Source organism: Carassius auratus, chromosome 24 (genome assembly GCF_003368295.1).
Source record: "Carassius auratus strain Wakin chromosome 24, ASM336829v1, whole genome shotgun sequence".
NCBI lineage: Eukaryota > Metazoa > Chordata > Actinopteri > Cypriniformes > Cyprinidae > Carassius > Carassius auratus.
This window is the reverse complement of record NC_039266.1, coordinates 7700401-7711989: the sequence shown is the minus strand read 5'-3', so window position 1 is coordinate 7711989 and position 11589 is coordinate 7700401. Positions and strand designations below refer to the sequence as shown.

Below are 11589 nucleotides of genomic sequence, written 5' to 3'. Positions count from 1 at the left end.
TTTTGTATGAAGACATCTACATTGGCAAAATAAATGTAAAACATAAATACTGAGAAATTTGACCATATGTGCATGAAGCACTATTTAAAACTTCTGGATAAAGATAAGCAGCTCGTAATCTTCCGGTGAAGCTCATTTTATGTGTGCTACAGGCAGAAATGCTTGCAGAAACCTGCCTCATTCTCATCAGAAACTGAGAAACAAAATAATGATCGCAATATTAACATACATTTTCATGTTCTCGAAGAAAGTTAATCTCTTAAATGACATCGCAATGGTATTCTTGATACTCAATATCTTACCTTCATAACCATGAACACATTCTTAAAATCATATTATGAATCCTTTATTATTTCACAACATTCAACGTTAATATTTCTCTACAGCTGTGCAGTAAAATTCACTTTATTAAAGGTTCACTTTTCATTCATGAAGATGACATGAAGAAATGTGCCAAAAACGTGTCTCTTGGCAAAAAATAAAGTCTTTTAAAGATGAAAATGAAATGAATGTAATAACCAGGAGATGAGGATCACTCATTGGCTGCAGCTGACATTTCATCTCCCTAGTTGTTTTGTCTCGCTTTTAACCATTAAATATTATGACGAATTTTAGTACTTTATTGCACTGAAGTGTAAAGTATAGTCACAAAGTCACTTGTCATTTAGAAAGAAAGAAATTAGGCCAGACAACAGCCTATAATGCCGAATTATTTAAATACCTAGTTAAATACACATTAAATAACAATTAAATAATGCATTGGATATTTTGAAATATTTACATTTAATTTAACAACTACATCGTTTCATTTGGTTCAAAATGATTATTATTTCACAACGGTATTATACGGACTGATGTCATATTCATGGAGCACTGGTCCATTCCAGCAGCAGACCTAGAAAACAACAAATACAGCATTGTGTTAGAAAAAGCCCTGAGTATGTTGACTGGTGGTCATTAGTGCGGGTCACACGTCTGCTCAGAGCATTAGTGTTTTCAGTTACAGCTCAGTGCATGTGTTCTGTGAAGCATGGAGTACGCAAAAACCTTGCTTCCCACATCTCTGATGAGGTAAGAGACTAGTCACAGTTTTAGGATTCAGTGTTAGAGGTCAGCGGGAGTTTTGGGGAGTCTCTTGGTTATTTGTGTAAATGCAAGCTTGAAATTCTTGTATTATTTTACATTTTATTTAATCTCTTAATAGTAGCACTAATTAATAGTGGCACGGTAACATTAATTAATGCAAGTCATGGCAGCATATGTTTTGCATACATTTTAACTCAATTTTAAACAATTTCAACAGAATTTAAAATCAGTTTTGATATAAAGTTGAAATTACTTATACTTGCGATTATACCTAAAAATTTAAGGAAATGATTTACAGTAACAAGCATACATTAATCGTAGTACAGTAAATCTGCTAAGACATTTTTAACATTTGGTATACATTAACAATGTATCAAGAACAAACATAAATTAGCAAAAAACATTGTTTCTAAATGAGCATTAAGCTTTATTGTTCATTGTGGTTTTTAAAAATCTAACAAACTGACCCTTATTTTAAAGTATTACCTGTCAAAAAATAAAATTCCTCATGCACGAATAAAATAATTAAACCGCTGTAAGTGAAACACAATAAAACTACTGTGACAGTTTTCTGTACTGTAATATACTCTGCTTTGAAAGTGTGTTATCAAGCATTGAATTATCGCTTCAGCAGCAGACGTCGTGAACATTTCTCTTCCTGGTTATATAACCATAACTCACTCTTAACATTAAATGTAGTTTTAAGAACATAGTGACAGTTTTGCACTTTTTCCTAACAGACTATCCTGAGATTGCAGGTCTAGTTTTGGCGTCATGTCTCCGTGCAATATTAAAGGGTCAGCTCTGAGTGTGTGTTGATGTGGTTCTGTAGGTCTGTGTCGTCTGTGCAGACGTCTCTTATCCAGCGAATGCTGTCCTCTCCTCAGCCCCGTCCGTACAAGGTCTGCACGCAGAACCGCCGCAGGAGGAAAGGCTTCACCTCCACCTGTCTAACAGACCTCATGGAGCAGGTCAGATCTCTGGATGTCGTGCATGACGCTGCATACCAGTTACACTAATATATAGTTAGTTCTACACTTATATTCAATGCTGCATTTATGGAAAAAATAAATAAAAAGAACTATAAAAACATCATTACTGTGCAGTGAATTATTGTGATGCATTATTACCATTTATATAACTGTTTTCTATTTAAAAATTTAATTTATTTCATGGCAAAGCAGAATTTTCAGCATTTGTTTCGGACATAATTTTTTAGCAAAAAGTCTATAAAATTTTATTCAACCTTGCTGAATTTATTCATTTCTTTCAAACAAACAAATAAATACAAATGTTATTGCCACCATGGAATCAGAGGATAATATTATTAGGATAACTTATTATTTTTATATGAGTTTAAACATTTTTTTAAAAAGGGTTTGAAACAATCTTCACTATGAAATTGCTTGTACATTTCATGAATAACTACAAAAAATTGGTAGAAAGTGGAAAGACTTAATTTTTTTGTAAAATGTACTCTAATAATCAATGTTTTTCCTGCTTGTTGACCCAGGACATCTTATTTTCTTTTCTTTTGCAGTCATGGAAAACATGCATTATCAAATGATTTAAAAATATGGAAGAGTCTTAGCAATGTGCAATAGTAAAAATTAAAAGTGATGGAAATATGTAAATATATGTATTCCTAACATATATAGCTGCTCTCTGCAGTTGTGCAGGAAAGCCCACAAGATAACATCCGTTAGTTCACTGAGCTTCAGTCAGATCTTACTGGAGATTTATAAATGAATTCATATACTGAATAAGTTATTGTGGTACCAGTTGCATCTCTCTCTCTCTCTCTCTACAGGTGGCCAGTTCTTTCTTGATAACGTGTCAGTTCCTCACACTTGTGCTGGAGGATGATGGGACGGTGGTGGACTCTGAGGCTTTCTTTCAGTCTCTGCCTACAAATACAGCATTCATGGTCCTGGAGAAAGGGGAAGCATGGACCCCCAATACACTGGTACAGCTGTTATACGCATTTGTAATTATAATAAAAAAAAAAAAAAAAAAATTCTGCATTATATTCAACAAGGCAAAATATTACATATACATTTTTTTTTTTTTTTTTACAGAATGCTATTTATCTACAGTGTAATACTGCATAAAATATTTACACATTACTGCTGTCATATTTATGAGCTGGTACCTACAATTTGTATTTTTTCAAATAAATACATCCTAAATGTTTCATAAACTGTGCCCATTAAGCAAACTGGATTTAGTTAAATCAGGATTGTTTTCCCTAGAGCTGATTAACCGTATCCCATGTGTTGCTCCATTTACAGCTGTTCATTTATCAGTTTTGTTGATTTGAAACTTTCATCAGCATTTGTTATTTAAAACTTCTTCATTTAATCATTGCAAGAGTTGTCTTGACTGAAACGATCGTTGTGGTTTTGCTCCACCAGGGAGCAGGCTTGCATTTACCCTAAACGCTCATGACATTATCGCTTGCTTCAATCTGTGATTTGTCTCACAGGCATTTGTTTTTCCCTCAATCCATATTTCTCAGGTTCTGCCAAGTTTCAGAAAGCCAAGAAGAAGTGGAATTGCTAAATTGAGCTTTGACCTGTACAAACTGAACCCAAAGGATTTACTGGGATGCCTCACCGTTAAAGCCACACTCTGTGAAATATACACTCTCTCATATGACATCACGTGCGGCAGAGCCAAGTACTTTCTGAAGTAAGAGACACACACACACACACACACACACACACACACACACACACACACACACACACACACACACACACACACACACGCACACACTCCAGTGTCCCTGGAGCACAAAAGCAGTTATAAGTAACACAGGTATATTTGTAGCAATAGCCAACAATACATTGTATAGGTCAAAATTCTAAAATTTTATTTTATGCCAAAAATCATTAGATTATTGAGAAAAGATAATGCTCCATGAAGATATACCATAATTAGTAATATGCATTGCTAAGAACTTCATTTGGACAACTTTAAAGGGGATTTTCTCAATATTTAGATTTTTTCGCTCCCTCAGTCTCCAGATTTTCAAATAGTTGTATCTTAAACAAATATTATCCTTATAACAAACCACACATCAATGGAGAGATCATTTATTCAGTAAAAGAGCAATTTGGGATTACCAAGGCATGGAAAGTGTTTCTTGTTGTTCAATAAGAGGTCTGTGTGAAAAGTTTTTACCTCTCTTTTGTCCTTCTTCAGGTTTTTATTGTGGTGTTTGGTGTACATGGCCAAACTGGCGGGTCAGGTTCTCCTGTGTGGATCCACATACGTGCTGTGGTATATTGGAGACGAGGAAACCTCTGACTAAACGTCATCAGCTGCTGACAGATCGAAATAGAGCGAAGAAATCAATACTGCACTCACGTTTAGTTTTTGCTTAGACAAATATCAATATATATTTGTCCTGGTATGTTATGTTTTATGTGGCATAACTGCTTAGTTCTAAAATGTACTGTGTAAAAAAAAATAATAATTGTGAACTAAAGGAGAACTGAATATCTGGCATGTCATCTTTTATCAGACTTGTGCTAAAATGTTCTGCAGTTGAACTTGTTGTGTGACCGAATTTTTTAAAGACTTTATCTGATTTACTTATCCATCAGAATGAAACTAGTACCAAATTACGCAAGCACATTTCCGCTTTGGAATAATAATAATAAAAAACTAAATTGTGACTCATTTTCTTGCAACTGAGTTTCTATCTCACAATTATGACTTTGTGATATAAAAAGGATCAAAAATTGCTTATAAAAAGTGTTTCCCTCATAATTCTGAGTTTATATCTAGCAATTCTGTTTTTGTTTTTTTTTCCCCTGTAGTGCAATAAAAATACATTTAAATGCTACTTTTTATCTCAAAATTCTGAATTCTCTGAATTCTAAGTTTAAACTGAATGTCCCCATTCCCTAGAAAAATTAACAAATAAAAAATAATAGATATTATTTTAGGTATGTTTCTGCCAAAAAAAAAAAAAAAAAAAAAAAAAATTATATGTATATATATATATATATATATATAATTATTATTATTATTATTATTATTATTTTTTTTTTTTTAAACCTACGTCCATAAAAAAAGAAATCCGAAATATCCAGTTTCAGCGCAAAATTGAAGAAATATAACTCATATCTTAAAGACGGAATGCTTGGAATGTTGGAAAGGTGAAATATAAGTATGAATGTTTAGAAATTCTTTTAAAACACCAGGTTTAGTTCACACATGCTACTCTGGAGAGCAAAAGCAGAACGTATATATTACTGTGTTTATAGAGCACAATATATATTTGCAAAGTAGGCCTAATGCAGAATCTGTGAGAGTGACTAGAGAGAAATGACAGCACACTTGTGATTGTGCAGCTGATATGTCACTCAAATCCCCACCAATCGAGCAGAGGAGGAGTGAAGGCTGAAGATCGAGAGTCAGACTGAACTCAGAGCAGAACCAGAGCTGATTCAGAGGAGCATCATGAGGGAGATCGTCCACATTCAAGCCGGACAGTGCGGCAATCAGATCGGAACAAAGGTACGCTCAATATTCTTTTCCTATCACACTATGCATCGATTTAAAACTTTACATTTTGCATTTTGAAAAACGATTTACTTTAACTTTGATGAACGGATACATTTTGTGAATTAAAAACTAAGCTAATGATTATAACGATTTTCAGTAAAGCCTCTTCTCTTACATGCAGTAAGATAGATACACATTATTTTTCGTGATACGACCAGTTCAGTTCGAATCTCAATCAAATGACTCGTCCGAGTCGGTTCTTTTCAGTGAATCAAAACGCAGTGCGCGACTAGTGTGGTTCGATTCCCGATCGATACTTTTTAATGATTGAAAAACACCCCCATTTCCGATCTCTTAAGATCCAGTTCTTTTTGTTAAAAGTCATCTCAATATTTAAGAGGCCTCGCAACCAGAATACGAATCCCATCGCTACATTTTATGTATTCTGATCATACTTAAACGTGATCAACCCTTGAGTCATGACAAGAAACAACCCGCAACATTTTAAGCGCGCATCAGCTGCACATGTGTGTGTCGAGTATGCATCGCGCTTTATCTCACTGTTCAGTTTGGGGAAACTGTCTTTAATGACATCTAAACTAACCCAAAACAACTGTGACACATCTAGTTCTGGGAGGTCATCAGCGACGAGCACGGCATCGATCCAGCCGGAAACTATGTGGGTGACTCCGTCCTGCAGCTTGACAGGATTAATGTATACTACAACGAGGCTTCCTGTAAGTGTGTGTGTGTGTGTGTGTGTGTGTGTCAGTGTGTGAGTATGAATCATACTAACAGTGACCTTACACTTCTGAACGGTGTAGTCAGCTCACAGGAATTTCCTGGGATTCTCTGACTTCACTAGCATAATGTTTAATTAAATAATTTACATAAAAGAATGAAAAGAAATAGCAGTTGAAATATAAAGAATACACTGTTTTTTTATTACATTTCTATCATTAATTAATAATTTAGTTAATCAATGTAACATCTGTTTTAGTGAGAAGATTTCACTGAATAACCTTTACAGCACTAAAGCATTTACAGCCATAAAAAATATTTGTGTGTGTGTGTGTGTGTGTGTGTGTGTTCAGCTCACAAGTATGTTCCCAGAGCTGTGCTGGTGGACCTGGAGCCTGGAACGATGGACAGTGTTCGTTCTGGGGCATTTGGACAGCTTTTTCGACCAGACAACTTCATCTTTGGTATTGTGTCAACATGTCAAACTCTCATTTTTTTCAACTAGCCTACTTATTACTTGTAGGACTGTTAACTTCAAGCCAAAGAATGTATAAAGAACACGTTTAATAGTTTTTTAATTGTTTTGAATAGTTTTTTCATGACAACAGCGTTTTGGGGACTGAAAACGGGTTTCAGAGTGCATTTTTGGAAATGCCCCCGTTATCATTTTCGTGTAACACCGATATGTAAATCTTTGAAAACAGTGATGTCATGCATGTGCGTAAAACATGTTAGGTATGTAGACATGCGCAGTACGTGTCCATTTTAAAGGTAAACGTGAACAAACGTGAAGAAACATACACAACAATGGCAGAGTACATGGTAGCCTATGGTTGTTGCTTCTCTAGAGTTTGCTAACGCTTGTTCAATAAAGTGTGTATTTACTTCACCAATATTACAACCAACAGCGGAGATGCATCATATACAACTTATAATCATCACTTCCCTACAAGGTACTGTTTACTAACTAGGTGACAGCGCCTACTACTGGCCTGGCATACCCGTAATACAGTGTGTTTGGAGATTTTCATGGATATGTGTAAATGCAAATCTTTTAAAAACGTTGTCATGTATACGTGAAACTGTTCAAAAACACAACGGAAAAAACATTTCCATTTTTGACTACACCATTGTCGTGTAAACGTAGCCCAAGTGCAAATTTTTAAAATGCCACCGTTATCGTTTCTGTGTAAACACTCAATACGTTAATCTTTGAAAACGGTGACATCATGTGTGTGCGTAGTACGTGTTAGGTATGTAGACATGTGCAGTATGTGTCAATTTTTAAGTGCCCCTATTATGGGCAATGAAAGGTTAATATTTTGGTTTTGGGAGTCCCCAACAACATGTTGACATGCATGCAAGGTCAAAAAACACTTTCATTCTCTTATAATATGCGTTTATTTTATGCAACTCACAAACGATTCGCTCGACGATTAATATTTCCGAAACCATCCCTTTGCATGATGCTACTCTACGGTGATTGGTCTGACTGGATTCATTTTCTTTTTATCATGAAGAAATGCCTGATAAAGCAGTGCTACTTTGTGTACAGAATAACCGGGGAAACTGCTATTTTTATTGCTCCAAAAGCAGCACCTAGTGACAAATAATTAATTTGCATTTTCATTCAGATCAATGCAAAAAGACCAACAAGTGGACGGGCAATATGCTAATGTTGACGTCAATATGAAACGGCTTCGGATTTGTTTTTAAAAACGACTCGTTTCAATGATTTAGAGTCGGTACAGGTACTGTTTACTAACAAGGCAACAGCGCCAACTACTGGCCTGGTATACATAATACAGCGTTTTGGGCCGTTTTCGCAGATATGTGTAGACACGAATCTATTTTAAAACGTTGTAGTGTATACATGAAACTTTTTAATAACACAAGGGATAAACTTTTCTGTTTTTGACTACATAGTTGTCATGCAAACGTAGCCTTAGAATACTAGCTTTCAACTTGAATTCCTTCGAACAAAAAATCTTATTAAACTAATTTAATTATCCTACAATTCTTCAGTATTTATGATAACATAAGATTCACATTACATAAACACTTTCTCTCTCCCAGCACTTGTTCTGAAAGTATATTTTGAAGTCAGATTCTGTTTGACATAATATAATATTAATGCAAACATAATATAAATGGCACTACAGTAGTTTATAGGTTGTTTCTTTGTGTCTGTGTAGACATCAACCTAATTTAACAGAGTATTGCTGAATAGAAAAAAACAGACAATAGTCAAGTCCTTAATATCTATATCATTATATCTATATCAAACTGTGATTTAAAAAACAAATAAGAATACTTTGATTTAGCAAGAATGGATTAAATTGATCCAAAGTGACAGTGGAATTTTTCCAAAAGTTTACATTTCAAATAAATACTCTTCATTAAAAAAACTCCCAGCTAACATTTAACTCATAGTGTCAATCATGAGGAACTATAAATATAGTGTCCAAGTAAATGGCAAATTGTATACACAATAAAATGAGCACAATATATTTTCTGCCATTAATATCACTTCTAGCTTTTATTTTAAAATGAGGAAATAGACAACATTCACAAAATACTCCAGTACATATTTTCATGACATTCCACAAACACAAAGCGTCTGGAATGCATCTCAAGAATGAACATAAGTGTCACGTAGGCTATGATGAATGCTGGATAAATAATTGCTACATGCCTTCCTATAACAAGTGGCTAAAAAATTATATTTTGTTTTGAATGCAAACTGATCGTCTCTTATTTTATTGCTTTTGCAGGACAGACAGGTGCAGGAAACAACTGGGCCAAGGGCCACTACACGGAAGGAGCCGAGCTGGTGGACTCTGTCCTGGATGTGGTCAGGAAGGAGTGTGAGCACTGTGATTGTCTGCAGGGCTTCCAGCTCACACACTCCCTCGGCGGAGGAACCGGATCGGGAATGGGGACTCTTCTGATCAGCAAGATCCGAGAGGAGTATCCAGACCGCATCATGAACACCTTCAGCGTCATGCCTTCACCCAAAGTGTCCGATACAGTGGTGGAGCCCTACAACGCCACACTGTCGGTGCATCAGCTGGTGGAAAACACAGACGAAACATACTGCATCGATAACGAGGCGCTGTACGATATCTGCTTTCGCACGCTCAAGCTCACCACACCCACGTATGGCGATCTCAATCACTTAGTGTCCGCGACTATGAGCGGTGTCACCACTTCGCTACGCTTCCCCGGACAGCTGAACGCAGATCTGCGCAAGCTAGCGGTCAACATGGTGCCTTTCCCTCGCCTTCACTTCTTCATGCCCGGCTTCGCGCCGTTGACCGCAAGAGGAAGTCAACAGTATCGCTCGCTCACCGTGCCTGAACTCACACAGCAGATGTTTGACGCCAAGAACATGATGGCCGCTTGTGACCCAAGGCATGGGCGATACCTCACGGTGGCCACCGTTTTCCGTGGCCCTATGTCTATGAAGGAAGTCGACGAGCAGATGTTGGCCATCCAGAACAAGAACAGCAGCTATTTCGTAGAGTGGATCCCCAACAACGTTAAAGTGGCGGTGTGCGACATCCCACCCAGGGGACTGAAGATGGCCTCCACTTTTATCGGCAACAGCACCGCCATCCAGGAGCTCTTCAAGCGCATTTCCGAGCAGTTCTCGGCCATGTTCAAACGCAAGGCCTTCCTGCATTGGTTCACTGGCGAGGGAATGGACGAGATGGAGTTCACCGAGGCCGAGAGCAATATGAACGACCTGGTGTCTGAGTATCAGCAGTACCAGGAGGCTACGGCCAACGACGGCGAGGAAGCATTTGAGGATGAAGAGGAAGAAGTGAACGAGTGAACCAGGAATGCATTTTTGCAGTTTCTTTTCTGTCGTTTTTTAAGCTGTGATGTTTACGTTTTGTATGTGGAAGACTGAAGTCCTAGTAAATAAATACAGCTTGCAATAAATGCTTTTTGAAGACCCCATACATTTGTACTGTGAATATTTTTGTGTATTGTATTGTATTATAACAGTAAGTACATGTAACGTGAAACAAGGACAGCTGAGCTCAAAATAAAGTATAACCTAAAAGACCGATAAAGTGTATTAAAGAGAGTATATTGGGAAACTGGGAGAGATTACAGTTTCTTTACACACTTAAGTACACTTTTAAAAAGTTTTATTTTAAAATACATTTTTATTCATTGACTAACATACTAAAAATATTAAATATTTGTAATAAAATGTATAAATATTTTAACATCTAAATATCTTAATTTCTTATTTGATATTACAATCAATTAAATTGCAGCTATCACTACAAATGTGCAACTATGAATATACATATACGGTATTTAAATACATGGCGTACAAGTTTAAATAGAAAATGACATTAAAGTAAATTTTAGTTGATCATAAATCTTTGTCAGTATATTTGACAGTACTTAAGCTGTATTAATATTCAAAAAAACATTTAAAAGGCAATAGAAATTAAATACATATACAGTAACAATGTACGTAACTCCTATTTAAGTGGTTCAAAAAACACTTTAAAGTACAGCTAATTGCATTTAATGTAAATTTAAACAGTAACACATTTTAATTTCATTGCCTGAGAACAATACATTCAGTTCACACTTAAGTACAGTGTTTTCTTCCAAATGATATTATTTCAGTAACAAATACTTTTTTTTAAATAGGCAAAAGTATGTTTCTATCTCTTAAGAGTTGCAGCAAATAATGTTTAATATTTTATAATGTTGCACATAAAAAGGTTCAGAAGCTGTAACTGGGCAGTACATTTTCAAAGGTATCCTGTAAGTATCACTAAAGGGTGTATTTTATTACAATCTAAACTGTACATATCCGTACAGGATATTAGTTCCTTTTGAAAGGATATCATCTCAGCAACAGCTTTTGTAACGTATTTTCTTCTTATTTATTCCAGGTGTGTAGTCACAGAGCATTTGACTTGAGCTAAAACCCTATGGAGGATAGGTGAGGTTAGAGCCAGTCTTTCTGAATAACACAAGCTCTGTTCATATCCGCTTGTGTCTCGTAACACACAGGCTCTTGTTCCAGCCCTGGACACAAATCCTGCTCACTCAACCTTTTATTATTCTGACCAGCTGCTGAGCAAGCCGTTCTACACTTAGCAGCATGTAGCTAACAATAGAGGACGTCCAGTCTCGACACAAACGATTGAGAGCACAGTATTAACAAACACAAAGGGCTTTCAGCTCTAAACTCTGTATTAGTGGTGA

At 36.0% G+C, this 11589-nt stretch overlaps 2 protein-coding genes across 2 annotated transcripts; both read left to right on the top strand.

The window, feature by feature from the left end:
* The first annotated feature begins 953 nt into the window (after nt 1-953).
* cidea (cell death inducing DFFA like effector a) lies at nt 954-4582 on the top strand. The gene is made up of 5 exons (XM_026200877.1): nt 954-1071; nt 1919-2057; nt 2897-3052; nt 3605-3777; nt 4294-4582. Exons 1-5 carry the CDS (start codon nt 1031-1033, stop codon nt 4400-4402), a joined length of 618 nt encoding a protein of 205 aa, XP_026056662.1. The 5' UTR covers nt 954-1030; the 3' UTR covers nt 4403-4582.
* Nucleotides 4583-5481: 899 nt separating this feature from the next.
* Nucleotides 5482-10311, top strand: tubb6 (tubulin, beta 6 class V). Its single transcript, XM_026200876.1, has 4 exons — nt 5482-5616; nt 6233-6341; nt 6699-6809; nt 9120-10311. Exons 1-4 carry the CDS (start codon nt 5560-5562, stop codon nt 10181-10183), a joined length of 1341 nt encoding a protein of 446 aa, XP_026056661.1. The 5' UTR covers nt 5482-5559; the 3' UTR covers nt 10184-10311.
* Nucleotides 10312-11589: the final 1278 nt, after the last annotated feature.

What these genes read in the sequence shown, in the direction of transcription:
- cidea (XM_026200877.1), top strand. Translation starts at nt 1,031, where the DNA reads ATGGAGTACGCAAAAACCTTGCTTCCCACATCTCTGATGAG. An exon ending in TAACAGACCTCATGGAGCAG is followed by an intron (nt 2,058 to 2,896) that starts GTCAGATCTCTG and finishes CTCTCTCTACAG; the next exon opens with GTGGCCAGTTCTTTCTTGAT. An exon ending in AGAGCCAAGTACTTTCTGAA is followed by an intron (nt 3,778 to 4,293) that starts GTAAGAGACACA and finishes GTCCTTCTTCAG; the next exon opens with GTTTTTATTGTGGTGTTTGG.
- tubb6 (XM_026200876.1), top strand. Translation starts at nt 5,560, where the DNA reads ATGAGGGAGATCGTCCACATTCAAGCCGGACAGTGCGGCAATCAGATC. An exon ending in GCAATCAGATCGGAACAAAG is followed by an intron (nt 5,617 to 6,232) that starts GTACGCTCAATA and finishes TGACACATCTAG; the next exon opens with TTCTGGGAGGTCATCAGCGA. An exon ending in ACCAGACAACTTCATCTTTG is followed by an intron (nt 6,810 to 9,119) that starts GTATTGTGTCAA and finishes TTGCTTTTGCAG; the next exon opens with GACAGACAGGTGCAGGAAAC.